We start from the raw sequence: 18879 nt of genomic DNA on the forward strand, positions 1-18879 counted from the left end.
ATTAGATTAGATTAAAATGAAATCTAAATCAAGATCATCCATTATATTGAAACATAACAAAGAACAAAAAGAAGAAAACAGTTCATGTTTAGCTGCACCTTCAATGAAACGAAACACATAACAGCCTTAAATTAGGCTGCATTTGTTTATATATATATATATATATATATAAAAAGAGCTCTATCATTCACTTTTACATCATCTACTCACCTTGTCTGATGATACAATACAACAATACATGAAGAAAATACAACTTTTTTTTTACCTTACTTATTTTGGCTTCAGCCTCTCGCTTGATCAGACTCATATCCTAAGCTTGCGCCTCCTTGGAAAATCTGTCTTAGCCTTAGCTGACAGGAAGCAGGAACCATTGAGCCCTCTCCATTTCCCATTTTTATGTGATGCATAAGCCCGCCATTGTTGCTTAGCTTATGATGATGATGATGATGCTGAACCTGCCTGCTCACACAGGTCTAGAAGATCCAATGTCTGCACTACCAGCAACACAGAATTAAGTATTTGAAAGCCACGAGGGGGAGAAAGGAAAGAAACTTAACAACTGGTTAGGAGGAAATTTTGCTGTACCTCTGGGATTGATAGTTCGAGACGGAATTTTGGACCATCGTAGTGGTGCAAGACTGGCCTGAAGGAATCTTCTTCTAATGCCCTGCAGAGCTTTCTAATGCGAATCCTAACCTATTCGTTCGAAAAACGAGATGATTTTATTAGCAAATTTTAAGGCTTCCATGAACAGCGGCTTCACATGAAAATGGAATACTGCAGATGAGACTCTACCTGAGCAGGAAACCTGGATTCGCCCTTACATTTCTTGTCTTCCCATGCAGTTGGATCAATGTTGGAACCCCCAAAACTTGCTGCCTGCAATAGCCAATCGTGAATAAAAATAAGTAGCAGAATACAGATCCAATTACGAACAACTACCTCCCTCCAAAAAAACGAACTTTACTCACGATTTCACTTTTCAGTAACGAATGACATAACGCTAACATCTACTATCTTATTGACATTAATAGTACTGCAAATATAAGAAATAAAAGAAGAATCTTCCAGATCTGTGGCATTACGAAATGGTTCGATACATTGAATCAAACCATGTCAATATGACTACTTGTATGTTATTTGACAGTAATCACATATAATAGCAAAAACAGATATCCGTGCAAATCCTAGACTGGAGAAGATGTTTGACATGATGAAACTAACTGAAAAGATATGTAAATATAAACATAACAAACCTCGAAAATACCATGTAACTGATGGGTAGTGTAGTTATAGAGAAACAGAGGCAAGCCTGGAGTTATTGCACGCACTGAATCCCGATATCTAGGAGGCAAACCTGCCAAGCACACAAAGAATGAAGCATATGAGAATGTGAGTAAAACAGATTATTGTTCTTGTTTTCTAAAAGGAAACATGTTAGAATTCTTGTAGGTAAATTAGTTCAAAAGTTCCAACAGTTCATCTAAGATAAGCACACAGTTAACTATATGCAAATATGAGATAAACGGCATAACAAACACACAGTTACTCCTACATGCTGTGTCCCAGGTCAGAAAAGTAAATAGGTGAAAGCACAATTACCGAAAAGTTGTCTCTTTAAATCTTCCTGCATGGTATCATTGTTACAGACAAAGATGTATCCACCCAGTACTTCATTTCTGGGCAGTGTCTCTGTCGCTGGCAATGTCTTGAATCTTTTGTCAATTGCATTAACCGAGTTAGCATTTTCACCAACGTTATTGTTGGTACTGCTGTAATTGGTAAGATCTTTGTTGACATAGTCATTGCCATTGTACTTGGTGCCAGGCAGGTTACCTGCTACATTTGTATTGTTTTTACCATAAACAGCACTCATGTTGTAAACTCCATTCCTCAATGAACTTTTGTTTATAGTATCATTCATTTTCGAATCCAAGCTCAACATGTTGAAGTTGAAGCTTTCAAATTTGTTATCTTCCTGGAAACCAAACTTTTCCCTTGGCCTTGCATCAAGAGAGCTCTTTGAAAAATCAAGATTATTCAGACGTTCCCCCTTCGATTTTGTCTGCTCAGCCAGTTTAGATGCAGCCCACAACCATTTATGATCCTCAGAAACTTTTGTCTGACCTCGCAGCTCATCTCCCAATTGCCAAAAGCTATATGAACCATCCATCTTACAGCACTTGATTGTGATGAAGACGAAGGAAGATCCCTTTAAGCAATAATGAGGAGAAAAAAAGAATAAGTTCACTCTGATCATCCATAAAGAGAGAGTGGCAATATTTGAATGATAAAGAATTAGACTGAAACAATGCCTATAACAACCTAGCAGTAGCATTACTCAGGTCAACACATAATTCAGAAGTAGAACCACCATTATTGTGTGTGCTGCGAAGTTCGGTGTTTCATAGATTTTTTAAAACGAGTTAGATCAGACATGATGGAAACCATTTGGGCTTGTTTAGTATTATAATTTATGGCAAATTGGTTAAAAAAGGCTGCTGCAAATTATGGAAGCGTGTTCACTTTAAAATTCTCTTAATACAGAACAAGATCTTTTGATGTATAAAGAAAAAAACAATTAAGCCATTTCTCAAAATCAGTCTTCGTGAAGCAAAATGAATCCCAAATGAAACTTCGTGGCTACAAAAAAACACAAGTGAGCCACATCAAACTGAATATTATACTTAACAACCCAGCATAATGGTGGAAAAGAATCTCTCAAAAGTTCATTTCCGAAACCACTTGAGAAAACAAAATATCATCCTCAACAAAAGGCAGAAATTTCAGTGAACTGATGCAAGCATGTACATTGAAAACAATTCAAGAAACACATTTTAAGGTACACAGATCAAAACTTCGTTTCAGCCAACCTAAAAAAAAAAACATCTAAAAAAACTAAGTCAAATAACTATCACACAAATTCAAAACAAAGTCAAACGTGAATTGAAGTAGTCGAAAGAACATTTCATTACTCATTTCAAAATATTTCTCAGTCCTTTACAAATTTCTAGATTCAACGAAGAAACGCAAAATCCTCCCCATGCAGTACACAACTCCAAATCTGCGCATTAAGAATTCACCAAAAACACAACAGAGCTTCCAAAAACAAGTCCACAACATACAAACGTCAGAGCTCAAAAGATTAACTAAAAATCATCACCGAGAAAGGAAAAAAAAAACAGATCGGGAGAAACAATTAAGAGATGAATGAGTGTACAATTAGCAAAAGTGGAGTTCGAAATCACCGTGTACAAACAGATAAGGAAACAACAAGGGAAATTAAGCAGAAACGGAAAGAGAGGCGAGAAATTTGTAAATTTGAAGACATACCTCAGAGTAAAAAGCCCTAGATTTAGGGATCCTGAAATGTGAGAATGAGAGAGAAAGAAAAGGCCTATTTATCTGCTTGGCTGAGAAGCCGAGCTACAGAGGAGTGAAGAAGAAGAATCTTTTCAGTATTTAAAGGACACTATGACGAAATTGACCTCATAGATTTTTTATAATTACAATGCTTGCCACTGCATTCAATTTTTTGAATTTAAGTTCAAATTTTGAAATTTAAACCACCTTTCTAAGTCTGTTATACATACATACATATATATATATATATATATATATATGTATGTATATATATATATATATATATATTTTTTTTTTTTTCGTGAATTTTTTTATTTGTTCCTATATCTTTTCGTTAAATAATTCATGAAATTGATGTATTGATCGATTTTCACGTTCCAATTTTGTTGTCAAGTAGCGTTAATAATGTCTTATAGGTCTCGATTTTTACATATTAGGCATTACGTTACTTTTCGTGTACGTCTCAATTTTTACATATTAGACATCACGTTACATTTCGTCTTATTTTAATGTCGTGTACGTTTCAACCTTTACGTATTATGCATTACGTTACATTTCATCTTATTTTAATGTCGTGTACGTCTCCATCTTTACATATTAGGCATTAGGCTACTTTTCGTTGTATTTTAGTGACAATAATAAGAAAATTTTTTTTTTTTTTTTTTATTTCAGTGTGAATATCAAACGATCCGCTTTTGAAATGTTAATTAATGGCTAATATTTTGATAAACAACAGATATTGTCCGCTTTGACCCGTTACGTATCACCATGAACCTCATAATTTTAAAACACGTATGTTAGTGAGAGATTTACACGTCATTATAAGGTATGTTCCGTTCTAACCTTTAAAGGTATGTTTTGTTCCCCTCTCCAACTGATGTGGGGTCCAACATTCTCGTTGGCACACCACTCAGTGACTGACTCTGATACCATTTGTAACAGTCTAAGTCCACCACTAACAGATATTGTCCGCTTTGACTCATTACATATCATCGTTAGCCTCACAGTTTTAAAACACGTCTGTTAGGGAGATGTTTTCATACCCTTATAAGATATGTTTCGTTATCCTCTCCAACTGATGTGGGATCTCACATCCACTCTTTCAGGGGTCCAGCGTTCGTTGGCACACCGCTCGGTGACTGACTCTAATACCATTTGTAACAGCCTGAGTCCACCACTAACAAATATTGTCCGCTTTGACTCATTAGTATCGTCGCTAGCCTCACAGTTTTACAACACGTTTATTAGGAAAATATTTTCATACCCTTATAAGATATGTTTCGTTCTCATCTCCAACCGATGTGGGATCTCACAATTTACTTTTCATAGATAGTCGACAAGTAGTTGTTTGTTGAGAATTTTGAAGACTGCTCGAGTAGTAATGTTACAGTAGAGAACGTCGAACCAAAAAAGATGATTACAAAGATTTATTAAAGAGGAAGATCGTGAACAAGTCGATAAATGAAATAAGAGACGGGGAGAAGGACAGGAAGCCGCCCATTCCGTGGACGTCTCTAGTTTGAACCTCTAACTCATTGCCTCATTTACTCGAGAGTATATATTTCCATGAACTATATTCTAAAATTTTATACTATAGTTTTGAAGGATAATATTATTAATAAATTTGAATATTACATGTTGCATTAATTAAATCATCATCCTCACTATACAATCATTCATATTCCTCTTTAATTATGATTTATAAAATTCTATTATGTCTAGAAATTTAGCAACAATTTTGAATGAAGCCACGTGTTATTTATTTTTATATTTATTATTGTAATTATTAATTAAATAACGCACATGGGTGGGATTATGTTTTTGTGCCATTTTTAATATAAAAACAATAATAATAATTAAAAAAAAAAAACATTGTTTTTTGTATTGTTCTATTTGAACTTTGATTNTTAGCCTCACAGTTTTAAAACACGTCTGTTAGGGAGATGTTTTCATACCCTTATAAGATATGTTTCGTTATCCTCTCCAACTGATGTGGGATCTCACATCCACTCTTTCAGGGGTCCAGCGTTCGTTGGCACACCGCTCGGTGACTGACTCTAATACCATTTGTAACAGCCTGAGTCCACCACTAACAAATATTGTCCGCTTTGACTCATTAGTATCGTCGCTAGCCTCACAGTTTTACAACACGTTTATTAGGAAAATATTTTCATACCCTTATAAGATATGTTTCGTTCTCATCTCCAACCGATGTGGGATCTCACAATTTACTTTTCATAGATAGTCGACAAGTAGTTGTTTGTTGAGAATTTTGAAGACTGCTCGAGTAGTAATGTTACAGTAGAGAACGTCGAACCAAAAAAGATGATTACAAAGATTTATTAAAGAGGAAGATCGTGAACAAGTCGATAAATGAAATAAGAGACGGGGAGAAGGACAGGAAGCCGCCCATTCCGTGGACGTCTCTAGTTTGAACCTCTAACTCATTGCCTCATTTACTCGAGAGTATATATTTCCATGAACTATATTCTAAAATTTTATACTATAGTTTTGAAGGATAATATTATTAATAAATTTGAATATTACATGTTGCATTAATTAAATCATCATCCTCACTATACAATCATTCATATTCCTCTTTAATTATGATTTATAAAATTCTATTATGTCTAGAAATTTAGCAACAATTTTGAATGAAGCCACGTGTTATTTATTTTTATATTTATTATTGTAATTATTAATTAAATAACGCACATGGGTGGGATTATGTTTTTGTGCCATTTTTAATATAAAAACAATAATAATAATTAAAAAAAAAAAACATTGTTTTTTGTATTGTTCTATTTGAACTTTGATTATCAGTATATGTTTGTTTTGATTTGGAATATTCTTGTAATTAAAATATATTTTTTATTTTTTGTTTATGAACTGTCATAATTTAAATTTAATTTAATTTGGATTTTGGTTTAATTTGTTTGAATTTATAATATCATTTAATTTTTTTTATATCAAATATATTTTAATTTAGCAGAAAAATAGAATGAGTTTTTACCTAAAATTTTTGTCTTTTAATATAATTATGCATTTAGTGTATGTCTGACACGTCACTGACATGTAAGAATTTTCATTTTATTTTAATTATTCTTTTTGCCAAAATTTATTTGTTTCGAGTATGACTGAAGTGTTTTTGTAATAGCGAAAGTCTACTGTCTCTAAGTAAATATTGTTCGTTTTGACTCGTTATGTATTACTGTTAGCCTCACGATTTTAAAATGCGTCTGGCTAACAATGATACGTGATGGGTCAAAGTGGATAATATTTGCTAGTGGTGGATTTAAATTGTTACAAATGGTATCAGAGTCCGACATCAGACATTAGAGAGTGTGCCAAGGAAGATGTTGGGCCCCCGAGAGGGTGAATTGTGAGATCCCACGTCAGTTGGAAGTGAAAAGAAGCATTGAAAACCTCTCACTAGTAGATGCGTTTTAAAACTGTGAGGCTAACAACGATACGTAACAGGCCAAAGCGAACTATGTTTGCTAGCAATGGACTTGGGCTTGTTACAGTTTCGAATGTGTCGGAATCGATTTTTTTTTAGCTCTATGATATGGATGCTTTAAATTACCGAAATCAGCTATGAATTAAAAGTTTGTTATCATCAAAACATAAGACCTGATTGAAGTTCATAAAACTAACAGAAATGGGAATTGTTTACACGATATAGTGTAACGACCCAGATCCACCGCTAGTAGATATTGTCCTATTTGGGCTTTTCTCGGTGGATATGGGTCGTTACAAATGGTATTAGAGACAGACACCGGACGATGTGCCAGCCTTCTCACTGTTCCCCAAAGGGGGTAGACACGAGGCGGTGTGCCAATAAGGACACTGGGCCCTAAAGGGGGGTGGATTTGGGGGTGGTCCCACATCGATTAGAGGAAGGAAAGAGTGTCAGCGAGGACGCTGGGCCCCGAATGGGGGTGGATTGTGATGTCCTACATTGGTTGGGGAGGAGAACAAACCACCATTTATAAGGGTGTGGAAACCTTCTCCTAGCAGACGCGTTTTAAAACCTTGTGGGAAAGCCCGAAAGGGAAAGCCCAAAGAAGATAATATCTGCTAGCGGTGGATCTGGGTCGTTGCTTTTAGTGAACGAAATAATCTCGATGAATATCCCGTTCCAACTTGACCTAAAATTAAAGGCTCATTTCTATATCATAATTGTGCAAAGTGGGTCGTATCAACCGTGTCGTAATTCTCACGTAATAGAATTTGGGCCGTGTCAACATGGGCTTATGGTTCTAAAATGGAGCCAACATTTGGAGTTGGCCCGTTGTTTAGACTTGCGTGCTGGGTTTCTCCACGCAATCACCGCTCATTCCCAAGCTCAACCGCCTCGTCGCCTAATTCCAGAGCTTCTCAAACAAGCATCTCCAAAACCCCAACACTCCGATTTTCTTCTAATGGATTTGCAGCCGAACGAATTCGATCGCCTACTGTTCTTCGAGCACGCTCGTAAGAATGCAGAAGCTGCTTACGCCAATAATCCCCTCGATGCCGATGTGAGNTTTTTTTTTTTTTTTTTTTTTTTTTTTTTTTTTTTGTTAGGTTTGTGGAAGATTGAGTGATGTTCGTTTCTGTGCACAAGGCTTTGGTTAAATGGTTCCAATCGTGCTTGAAGTTTTGTTTTAACTAGCGATTTTGCTGTCTTTAAAACCCCTTTGGTTGTTCATGAGGTCACTAATGCCGCATACCTCCATAGCAGCTGCTATTTCTTGAGTTTTTTGAAGTCATGACCTCAATTTTGTTAGTTGATTACGAGATGGAGGCCCCAGTTTTTGCTTGTTGATTGTTAAAGGTAGTGATAACGAAGAAAAATAACGACTCCCTGTATTAGAATCCCGTTTGCATTTAATGGGGAGCTGAAATTTAAGGATTAAAATGAAATGTTTGAAACGATGGGATAGTTCATCTTTTAATGTGCCATTTTTTCTTTAAATGGGTGAGCTATATTTGATAATCAAACATGGGCGGACTTTCATGTAGAATTTGACGAGATGGGCAGGAGCTTTGTTAGAGCTATCTCAGTTTCAGAGCGTTCCGGAATCGAAGAAGATGATTTTAGGTATCTTTTTGTTCTATGAGAATTGAGAACGTTTTTGTTCGACTTAATTGGGTCGTTTTGTGATTCATTTTTTCTTTTTCTACATAAGCATTTGCAATGGCAGCTCTTTCTTTGATTTAGTGATGAGCATTATATACTGTGGATTAATTTGTAATGGGGTTGGGACAGATTCAATATCAAAGCTGGAGGAGGCACTGTTAATTAACCCCAAGAAGCATGATGCTCTTTGGTGCATAGGTAATGCTTATACTTCCCATGCATTTTTGAACCCAAACCAGGATGAGGCAAAGGATTATTTTGATAAGGCCTCAGTATACTTTCAACAAGCTGTGAATGAGGTACTTAGCCACGAAAGGCTCGGAATAAACTTACAAATATGCATTTTTTGATGGCTGTTCTAGTTTAACATGGTGATTTTTGGACTCAGGATCCTGGAAATGAGCTTTATCTCAAGTCTTTGGAGGTGACTGCTAAGGTATTTCATTGTGATTTTGGGATCGACATTCATTGGTGCTGTTTGATTGTATTTCTATTTTCAAGAATACTAAGCTCTTTTCAATGGCTTTGAAATGAAAGAATCTGTTTGTTTCGTTTTTGCGTTGATAAGAAACAATTAGCTACCACATTAGAGATAGGACAATACTCCTTTTCGACGGCCACCGCTAGATTTTTGACTGCTCTCTCTCTCTCTCTCGCTATTTTTTTTTTTCTTTTTCTTCCTAAAATGTAAATCAGTGTAAAAAACTTAGTGGTGGCTACCATGGGTGCCAGCCGGTGGGGGAGTATTTTCCATTAGAGATGGTCTCTCTTGAAATGAAGACAGCACCAATGTTGGGGGAACAAATATCTCAATCAACTAATACACTTGTGGAGTTCCTGTGTTGTTCGATTGTTTTCATAAGTAAACTAGAACTTGACTATTTACTTAGGCCCCCACATAACCATTTTAACAAGAAAACTATAGGCAAAAGTAGTGTTTATAAACTTAACTTTCAAGAACACAAAACCTAAAATGAACTGGTTATCGTACACTGCCTTTGTAGTTAGTATTTTATTTTCATCTTTTGTTTTGTTTATGATCTATTCTTATTTTGTGGATTGTGCCAATTAGGCTCCAGAATTGTATTCGGAGATCCACAAGCATGGGTTTCCTCAGCAGGCAACTGGAGCAGCCGAACCTTCTACTTCATCCAGTACTAAGGTATATTGCTTATTTCTCAAGAACGATAATATCTCGGGTTACTTTTGGTTCTCATCTTCTATAGACGGGATTTAAGGATGGTTTTGCCACTGCTATGCTCTATGAATGCATGCCTTTTTATTTTCCTTCAAATTGATAGCATCATGTTCAAGAAGTGATCTACAACGAAGTTACAAATACATGCTAACAATTTCGTGAATCTTTAGATTCAAGACTCTAAATCTTCGTTTAGACTCGGGCTTCTTCATGTTGCTTATTTGTTTGGATCACTTCTAGCCAAGGTACCTAGATTATAGACACTTAGGAGTAAATACTTAACAACATAGCACATCGATGTTTGGTTCTATACGCTTAAAAGTGCTTTCCGGTCAAGTGGAGGAAAAATCAAAAGCACTCTACAAATGCTTCTTATGTTAATCTCAAACATGATGATAATTATGGGTAGGATGGGAGATCCCACGTCGGATGGAGAGGGGAACAAGGCATTCTTTATAAGGGTGTGGAAACCTCTCCCTAGGCGACGCGTTTTAAAACCTTGATGGTAAGCCCGGAAGGAAAAATCCAAAGAGAACAATATCTGCTAACAGTGGGCTTAGGCTGTTACACGAGCACTCCCAACCAAACATAGCCTTAATTTGACGGTGGGTGTTACCATATTGATTCTATCTTGGTTTATGATTGTGGGCAAGAAAAGTTTTCTTTTTCACTACAAAATATTGTGAACTTCAACTGATAGATCTGCTGTTTATATATGATTCATTGAGCAACATCTTTATTATACTTAGAGATTCACAACTAGTTTCTTACAAGCTCTGAACTTCATGCTCTTTTCTTCTTTCAAGACATCAAAGAAAAAGAAAAGCAGTGATCTGAAGTATGACATATTTGGATGGATAATACTTGCTGTTGGCATAGTTACTTGGGTGGGGTTTGCAAAGTCTCACGTGCCGCCCCCGCCCCCGCCACCACCCCGATAAGCATCCCGCTAAGTCCAAAGGCATTTATCAGATTTAGAGCTGATACTTGTAGAGATGAGGATTACATATCAATCATCCCTTGTTTTGTTTTTTTAGGTAACACTGTTTTTAATAAATTTCGTCGTTTTTGTTTCTGCGTTTCTGCGGTATGACTGATCCGATAAATAAGTTGGGATTTAGGATTGAATACTCAGTAGAGGGAAGGAGGGGTTTGTTTGTTGGAAATCACTGATTATTTGTTTAACTATTTGGTGATGATTTGTAGGGTAGAAAGGAGTTGGTGATTTTGTTGCTTAGTTTTACTGAATTTCATTCTGTCTTTAACTTGGAGTAATTATATAGTTGTGGATTATTACTAGTTTGAGATTTCTATTAATACGATCGAGTATAATTTGTTTTGTTTAAACACATCTTATCGAAGTTTTTTCTAAAATTTACACGTTTGTAATGGAAAACCAACTTTACGTACGAGATATAACATATGAAGATATAATATAAGAATATTCATCTTCACGTTGTTAAATGTCACGTTGTTAAATGAACACGTTTGTCTAATGCGTGTTGTTTATGGCAGCATTTTGAATGTCTTGGTTATGTTTGTTCAGGACCTGTTGTCTATATCTATGGCTACATGTTCATTCTAAATTCTTTCTACATGCTTTCACCTTAGATTAACATTTACTACTGACTATTCACGAAAATCATGTCTACGCTCGTTAGGGCTAAAACGTTCCAAAATGTACTATAGGAGGAGTATGACTAGTTGTCACTTATTTCTACTCGGGTTATATATTATCAAAGTCGTCGTTGTTGTCTAATCGCTTTTCGCTTATCACTCAAGTTTTCTAAAATATTTTTTCTCAAACATGGCTTGAGCATACACCTATGTTGTTTGCAAAATTCAAAATTCTTACAATTGACTTGTTCGTTGGGTTAGAACAAGTGTCGCACAATGCTAACAAATATTGTCCTCTATGGACTTTCTCTTATGGGATTCCTCTCAAAGTTTTTAAAATGCGTCGTTTTCTTTGTGCAAGGATCATGCTAATCTTCTTTGTATCGGGAATATCGATACAATTGGAACAATGCAAAGAAGATTAGCTGACCCATGTGCTGCAAGGAAGACGAAGACGACGTGTTTTAAAAAAAAAACTTTGAAGGAAAGTCTGAAAGGAAAAGTCCAAAAAAGACAATATCTACTAACGGTGTTCGACGTGTTTTAAAAAAAAAACTTTGAAGGAAAGTCTGAAAGGAAAAGTCCAAAAAAGACAATATCTACTAACGGTGAGCTTGGGCCGTTACTAAGCCACTATAAAAACAACCGAGTTTTTCCTTTTTGTTTGAATTTGATTTGAACGGAGAGTGTGAGCAATAATTTCCAATTCTTAATTTTGTATGAATTTTTTATTTTTTATATATAAAAGTTAAAAGGGGTAATTTGTAATTTACATATTTTTAATTTTTTTTAAAAAAATCCAATTGAGTTGTAATTGGAATGTGACGTGGCATCCAGGTGGGATATTCTCTATCCATGATGTGCTTCGTCTCCGATCGCAGCTTCTGGATTCTTTTACTCGCAGTTCTTAATTCCGGCGATGCTGTCACAGTGATTCTCCAATCTTCAAAATGATCGCCAATGTCAAATCCAGCGTATATCCGTCTGCTGCTTCTTCTCTCTCTTCCGTTCGATCCTTCGCGCCAATACGGTTCCCTTCGTCACCACGTACCGTTCGTTTCGACGGTTCTGGAACTTCACGGCGGCTCCAGGTCCTCGCCATGGCTGTGAAGCGGAGTCCTAAGCGCCTCAAGTACTCTGCTCCACGCTTCACCAAGGTCCTCTCCTCGCTAAATACTCCCGTTTTTTCGGCTTGATTCTGCCCTTGTTGCTACTTATTGTATATGAAATTGCTGTCGCTATTGCTTGGTATAGAAAACCTAATGGCGGAGGTAGAGTTGCTTAAAGTGAATTAAACATTTGTACTGTTGTCGCTTATTTATTTATTTTAGTATAGATTGACAATCAGTGAATCGAGTAGGAGATTGCGGGGAGTATAGAAAGGATTGTTGCAAGATTTGGATTGTTGGCAACTAGTGATTTTGCCTGTTTTTGGTAGATGAAATTTGGAAATCAACGAAGTTAATAAACTTGTACTCACTATGGTCTTTATCAGGAAGGGAGCTTGCTATATGTCAAAGCAGAATCAGGAGAGGATGCTTGGAAATTAGAACCCATAGTTGATCTTCTAAAAGAAGGCGCAGTTGGGGTTATTCCTACGGATACAGTGTATTTCTCTCTAACTTCATATGTCTCTCACCTTTTGATATTTATTCATTGCTAACATGGCTGACTCTTAAGAGGAAATTGGACACTTGAATGAATAAATTTGTTCACAGTTTGTAAGAATCATATTTGCACTCTCTGTGTCATGCCACCCAGATTTTAGGCTGTCTTAACTCTGTTGAGAACGAGCTTCAAACTTCTACAGTGAATTTTTGGCTTCCCATGAGTATACTTTAGTCGGAATATTATTGGTTCGTTCAAATTGATTGTATCTGTATGGATATTCTACTTGTGATGATGAGAGTTCTGGAGGAGATGTAGAAGATTTAAGTTTGTGAATTTAAATTTACAGTGACAAGGATTGCAAAAGGAAATTTGTTCAAGTTTCTTATGCTTTTGATGGACCATCTCGTGAATTTTGATTTCACAGCATTTTTGTTCCATTTCATAGATCTTTGTTTGTCTCTTCCTTTCATGTGTAACGGGGTGCGTGTGCTTATATTTTTCAAGGTATGCAATAGTTTGTGATTTGAAGAACCCCTCAGCCATTGAACGAATGCGAAGGTCGAAGTTGTTAATTTGTTCTGCTATATTAGATGATATATTTGATTAGTTACTTCAGTTTCTCTCCCCTGATGCTAAAGTTTATTGTGCTGTTTAATGCAGGATCAAGAATATAGAGCCTTCCAAGGTGTGCTTGTTCTTAAAAATCTCTGTATTGTGCTTTAGATAATGCTCATGTGGCCCTTCAAACTCTTGAACTACAACTACAATGCTCAAATGATGCTGTGGACAAGATAATTTAATCTACTTATTATCATTCATGTCTGTCTTTCTACAGCCTACCTTTCCATTTTTTCATTATTTTCCTTAATTTTCACTTATAATTAACTATGCAGCCTCTAAGCATTTTGTGCCACTCTTTCCGGGACATCGACAAATATACTACAGGGTTTCCCTGTGGTGACGGCCAAGGCCATTCAAATATATTTCGCATGGTTAAGCATTGCCTACCTGGACCAGTGAGTGGCTCTTCTAACCATGTTTCGTTATGATAACTCTTTATTCTCAGTCCTTAGGATTACATAGTGTCCCCAAATGAGTTCTAGTGCCTGTACTTTCCATAATCACGTAGAATTGAAGAAAGTGAGAAAAACATTTTCTGTTATGTCTTGATATATTATATAGTTCGTAGTGAAATTCTCTTAAGTTCATTGAACTCTTTAACTAGAGCAATTGATTAGTGAGACAGTTTTTGTGTAACAGTATACCTTCATCTTAACTGCAAGCAAAGAACTGCCTAAACAGTACATAGGGTACGGCACAACCACTGCAAAACATGCATCAAGGAAGAATGTCGGTGTGCGCATTCCTGATGATGCGATATGTCAAGCAGTACTGGAAAAGATGGATGCCCCATTGATATCCACAAGGTTAGTACAATCAATACTCTTCTAGTTCTCTCTCCCTTCCTCTCAACGCGTCTCTTGATTGGTTTCGAGAACTGAAAAGACCTTCTGTACAAGCTGTTTAACATTGCTCTCCATATCTGTTTGCCTATTTCTCATGCAGCTATTCGACCCCATAACGCAGAGTTTTAATTTGGTTTAATTGACTATCAATGTTTTAACAGGATTCTTTCCATTCCTTCCTATCCATTTCTGGATTGATCATGGGATGGGGAGACTATTTGTATTAGTTGATTTAAGATTGTTTTAAACGATCGAATCCTAAAAATAGTGAAAGGAAATAAGTATTTCAGAAGTGATGATTTGTTCAAACTATATGTTTGTAACGGCTCAAGCCCACTGCTAGCAGATATTGTCCTCTTTGGACTTACTCTTCCGGGCTTTCCCTCAAGATTATAAAACGTGTCTGCTAGGGAGATGTTTCCACACTTTTATAAAGAATGTTTCGGATCTCACAATGTTAATCCCTTCTTTCAGTGTCAAATGCTTGAAGGAAAATGAGTGGTTGCTCGATCCAGTTGTCATAGCGGATATCTACGGGAAAGAGGTATGAATAAATCCTACAAAGACAGAGTGAATATTTATGCAGTAATACCAAATTTTTCCTGAAGTCTGGTTGTTTGCTTCAAATAGGGTCTGGATTTTGTGGTGGATGGTGGAGTGAGAGTGGCAGATCCATCCACCGTAGTAGATATGACTATCACTCCACCAAAGCTTTTGCGGCAAGGGAAGGTAATCAATTAGCCATTTCATTTTAGCATAATGAACACTGAATTATGATTAACTCGCCTCATCTCTTGCTATCTGATCACGTATCCAGCGACATTCATTCAAAAGCAATATTTTCTATTAAATCTAGATCCATTCATTTCTTTGCTGTGCTGTCCCGGTCTCGTGCTCGATCCTCATGAAATGGAGCCGAGTTCCATAATTTCAAGTTTCTGATGAATATGGATAAGTCATTGTTCATTGTCTTCCTCCTTAATGTTTTGCAAAATCCAGGGAGCTAAACTGCCATGGATGGTAGCTGAAGGTGACGACGAACCACCCGCCGAGTGATGATATCCGAATCCGGTCTGCCATTTTGTGGATAACCCACTGCACAAATCACATGGAAGACACAATCCAGTTCCAATTAACAAACAAATCAGCTGGAGTTTGTACAGTGTGTTGTTCTTGGGATATAATCAATAGGGGAAGGTGTAGAGGAAACAGAAAGGGGCTTTGCTTCTTTCCTTTCAACATTGAAGACCAGATGTGCCCATGGCAGCTCTGTCTATCAGGTTTTTTCTCAACTCGAAAAATTATCATCTCTATAACTACGTTTCGAATTTCGAATTAACACCCTTTTCGAGTTTAAGATTAAAATTTCGAAACTGCAAATTAAAAAGTTCATAGTAAAAATTGATACATCTAGACAAGTTTATGAGTAAAATTATTGAACCTATAAACTCTTTTGACCAATTGAACTATACTTAGACAGTTGGATTGAGTAATGGGCTGGGCAGCCCATAAGAAAGCCCAAGGCCTGCTTCGTGATTGGGCCTCCAGAGGCCCATCCAAACGAATAATAGATAAGAATTTGAACCTATGAACTCTTTTGATCAATTGAACTATACTTAGACAGTTGGATTGAGTAATGGGCTGGGCAGCCCATAAGAAAGCCCAAGGCCTGCCTCGTGATTGGGCCTCCAGAGGCCCATCCAAACGAATAAAAGATAAGAACCCTTATATATACTATACATTTAAAAAACAATGAAATAAAAAGATTCATATATTAAATGCACAATATGCTAAAGTTGAATTAAAATGAAAAAATAATAAAGTCAAAGCGGGAAGGTGGGGGTAGAAATAAAAAGGCTTCAGTTTCCCGCCCTAAAATAAAACATTTTTCATTCAAAATTTCCAAATAATTTCCCTCCAAATCCCTTTTTCAAAGTTTTATTTTAAAAATTTAATTTCTGATGCCTTCTTTGAGGGTATTATGGTAATAAAATCAATATTGAATTGCTATTTTCCTTCCACGTCTACAATTTTAGTCCACCAATATCTTTATAGATATTACGTGTGTATTAATTATAATTTCAAAATTATTATGAAATTTACAAAATTTATTGTAATTATTTATAATTTTAGCTAAACTCGAGTGTAGGTCAGCTCGGTTAAACATATACTAATACTATCAATCAAGAAATTTGTGGGGGGTGAATTCTCAGTCTCAGTGCAAGAAACACGTCTTTTAATTAGGGGTTGAAATTTCACTAATTTTTTTAAAATAATTTCAAATTGATCGCACAAATATTACGTGAATTTCATAACCATCCCATATTGGTTGTGGAAGAGAACGAAATACCCTTTATAAATGTGTGAAACCTTTTAGATGCGTTTTAAAGCCTTTAGTGAAAGCGGTGTGAAAGCCTTCTCCTAGTAGATGCGTTTTAAAACCTTGAAAACCTTGAGTAGAAGTCCGAAAGGGAGGGAAAGTTCAAATAAGACAATATCTACTAGCGGTTTTACAGCTTTGAGTGGAAGCCCAAAAGGGAAAGTAAAGGGAAAGTTCAAAGAAGTTCAAAGAAGACAATATAAATGGAAAGTTCTAAGAAGACAGTATAAAAAGAAAGTTTAAAGAAGACAATATGGGTAGTTTTTATTTTTTATTTTTTATTTTTATTTTTTATTTTTTATTTTTTATTTTTTATTTTTTATTTTTTAAAATGGCATGAAATGGTTCATGCTTCCTGAAAATGGGACGGAAAATCCCGGAAGTGCCCACGAACTTAAAATTTTCCGGGAAAATTTACATAAAAAATTTAAATCACCCGCTATTTTTCAAAACCCTATCCCTAATTTCATCCTATAAAATCCCTAGTTTTCCTCTCCCTTCTTCACCATACCTCAATCGGAAAAAATCCCTAAACCCTTCATCCCCAAATCCCGCCGGAACCCTAAACCTTCTTCCAATTCCGACCATGCCTGCAATTCCCGACGAGCCTCTCCTTGCCCCTAACCCCGACCGCTTTTGCATGTTCCCGATTCAGTATCCTCAAATCTGGGAAATGTACAAGAAGGCTGAAGCCTCCTTCTGGACTGCTGAGGAAGTCGATCTCTCGCAGGACCTTCGCCATTGGGAATCTTTAACTTCCGATGAGAAGCACTTCATCACTCACGTTCTTGCGTTCTTTGCTGCCTCCGATGGCATCGTTTTGGAGAATCTCGCCGGGCGGTTCATGAAGGAAGTCCAAGTTGCTGAGGCTAGAGCCTTCTATGGATTCCAAATCGCTATCGAGAATATCCACTCCGAGATGTATAGTCTTCTTCTCGAAACCTATATTAAAGACTCGAACGAGAAGAGTCGGTTGTTTCGCGCGATTGAGACCGTTCCCTGTGTCAAGAAGAAGGCCGATTGGGCGTTGAAGTGGATCGACAGCACTGAAACGTTCGCTGAACGTATTTTAGCCTTCGCTTGCGTTGAGGGAATCTTCTTCTCAGGTAGTTTCTGTTCCATTTTCTGGTTGAAGAAACGCGGGTTGATGCCTGGACTCACCTTCTCGAACGAGTTGATTTCGCGAGACGAAGGTCTTCATTGCGATTTCGCTTGTCTGTTGTATTCACTGCTGTGGAAGAAGTTGAGTGAGGATCGAGTGAAGGAGATTGTCACGGAGGCGGTGGATATAGAGAGGGAATTCGTGTGTGATGCTTTGCCGGTGGCTCTCGTTGGTATGAATGGTGATTTGATGAGTCAGTACATTGAATTTGTAGCAGATAGGTTGGTTGGAGCTTTAGGGTATGGGAAAATCTATAATGCTCAGAATCCGTTCGATTGGATGGAGCTGATTTCGTTGCAAGGTAAGACGAATTTCTTCGAGAAGAGAGTTGGGGATTATCAGAAGGCGTCTGTGATGTCAAATTTGAATGGAAATGGTGACACGCATGAGTTTAAGATGGATGAAGATTTCTGAGGATTGAAGATGAAGATAAAGATGAGTTCGTTGTGTAGAATAAAATTTGTGGGTTCTTCTTTCTTCTTCTTCTCCTGTAACTTAGTATTAAGAATTAGACTTGATTATGTTTGTTTAATTTCTTCTTGGTTGAGAATGAATGATATAAAACGTTACATCTTTTTGTTTTTGTTCTTTGTCCTTCTGACTGCAAATGGGTGGTTTGGTTGGTTGTCTAGGGTTTATGTTTATGTCTAATGTCTTCCAAGCTGTATACTTGCTGAAAAAACAAACTCATATTTGGTCAATTTGAGAAGCAATTTTGTGTTTAAAATTGTTCTTAGAAGTCCTCCATGATTGTATATGTTAAAGCTATAGATTCATTTATTCAAAGACAGCAAGGGCCATTGTTGGGCCATTTCTACCTCTCCTTCTGGCCATGGCGACGGTGATTTTCCCGACATTGGCCGAAGCCCTCCTGTTCCTTTGATGCGAAGAAATGGATTGCGGGTCTGTCGGGGATGATACAGGTGAGTTTTCTTGTTGCTCTACTTCAATATGGCA

At 36.7% G+C, this 18879-nt stretch overlaps 4 protein-coding genes across 4 annotated transcripts; 3 read left to right on the forward strand and 1 right to left on the reverse strand.

Annotated features, from left to right (window-relative positions):
• Positions 1-165: 165 nt before the first annotated feature.
• On the reverse strand, positions 166-3452 carry LOC111790740 (B2 protein-like). Its single transcript, XM_023671770.1, has 6 exons — positions 3334-3452; positions 1603-2212; positions 1257-1357; positions 796-879; positions 586-696; positions 166-489 (listed from the first exon to the last, which is right to left on the reverse strand). Exons 2-6 carry the CDS (start codon positions 2171-2173, stop codon positions 430-432), a joined length of 927 nt encoding a protein of 308 aa, XP_023527538.1. The 5' UTR covers positions 2174-2212; positions 3334-3452; the 3' UTR covers positions 166-429.
• A 4217-nt stretch (positions 3453-7669) lies between these two features.
• LOC111789753 (mitochondrial import receptor subunit TOM20-like) lies at positions 7670-10985 on the forward strand. Its single transcript, XM_023670434.1, has 6 exons — positions 7670-7886; positions 8371-8449; positions 8618-8787; positions 8877-8924; positions 9561-9650; positions 10493-10985. Exons 1-6 carry the CDS (start codon positions 7788-7790, stop codon positions 10625-10627), a joined length of 621 nt encoding a protein of 206 aa, XP_023526202.1. The 5' UTR covers positions 7670-7787; the 3' UTR covers positions 10628-10985.
• Positions 10986-12134: 1149 nt separating this feature from the next.
• Positions 12135-15789, forward strand: LOC111790710 (uncharacterized protein YciO). Its single transcript, XM_023671733.1, has 9 exons — positions 12135-12460; positions 12799-12911; positions 13419-13472; positions 13575-13599; positions 13808-13930; positions 14175-14341; positions 14855-14924; positions 15011-15109; positions 15380-15789. The coding sequence occupies exons 1-9, from the start codon at positions 12254-12256 to the stop codon at positions 15434-15436; spliced, it is 915 nt and encodes a 304-aa protein (XP_023527501.1). The 5' UTR covers positions 12135-12253; the 3' UTR covers positions 15437-15789.
• Positions 15790-17081: 1292 nt separating this feature from the next.
• LOC111790709 (ribonucleoside-diphosphate reductase small chain) lies at positions 17082-18505 on the forward strand. Its single transcript, XM_023671732.1, has one exon. The coding sequence runs from the start codon at positions 17122-17124 to the stop codon at positions 18334-18336; it is 1215 nt and encodes a 404-aa protein (XP_023527500.1). The 5' UTR covers positions 17082-17121; the 3' UTR covers positions 18337-18505.
• Positions 18506-18879: the final 374 nt, after the last annotated feature.

Source organism: Cucurbita pepo, chromosome LG03, assembly GCF_002806865.2.
Source record: "Cucurbita pepo subsp. pepo cultivar mu-cu-16 chromosome LG03, ASM280686v2, whole genome shotgun sequence".
In the NCBI taxonomy this organism is placed as follows: Eukaryota; Viridiplantae; Streptophyta; class Magnoliopsida; order Cucurbitales; family Cucurbitaceae; genus Cucurbita; species Cucurbita pepo.

What these genes read in the sequence shown, in the direction of transcription:
- LOC111790740 (XM_023671770.1), bottom strand. Translation starts at nt 2,173, where the DNA reads ATGGATGGTTCATATAGCTTTTGGCAATTGGGAGATGAGCTGCGAGGT. An exon ending in AGTTACATGGTATTTTCGAG is followed by an intron (nt 880 to 1,256) that starts GTTTGTTATGTT and finishes TGGCTATTGCAG; the next exon opens with GCAGCAAGTTTTGGGGGTTC. An exon ending in AATCCAGGTTTCCTGCTCAG is followed by an intron (nt 697 to 795) that starts GTAGAGTCTCAT and finishes TCGAACGAATAG; the next exon opens with GTTAGGATTCGCATTAGAAA.
- LOC111789753 (XM_023670434.1), top strand. Translation starts at nt 7,788, where the DNA reads ATGGATTTGCAGCCGAACGAATTCGATCGCCTACTGTTCTTCGAGCAC. An exon ending in TTCAACAAGCTGTGAATGAG is followed by an intron (nt 8,788 to 8,876) that starts GTACTTAGCCAC and finishes TTTTGGACTCAG; the next exon opens with GATCCTGGAAATGAGCTTTA. An exon ending in CTACTTCATCCAGTACTAAG is followed by an intron (nt 9,651 to 10,492) that starts GTATATTGCTTA and finishes TCTTCTTTCAAG; the next exon opens with ACATCAAAGAAAAAGAAAAG.
- LOC111790710 (XM_023671733.1), top strand. Translation starts at nt 12,254, where the DNA reads ATGATCGCCAATGTCAAATCCAGCGTATATCCGTCTGCTGCTTCTTCT. An exon ending in GCCCCATTGATATCCACAAG is followed by an intron (nt 14,342 to 14,854) that starts GTTAGTACAATC and finishes CCCTTCTTTCAG; the next exon opens with TGTCAAATGCTTGAAGGAAA. An exon ending in CGGATATCTACGGGAAAGAG is followed by an intron (nt 14,925 to 15,010) that starts GTATGAATAAAT and finishes TGCTTCAAATAG; the next exon opens with GGTCTGGATTTTGTGGTGGA.
- LOC111790709 (XM_023671732.1), top strand. Translation starts at nt 17,122, where the DNA reads ATGGGACGGAAAATCCCGGAAGTGCCCACGAACTTAAAATTTTCCGGG.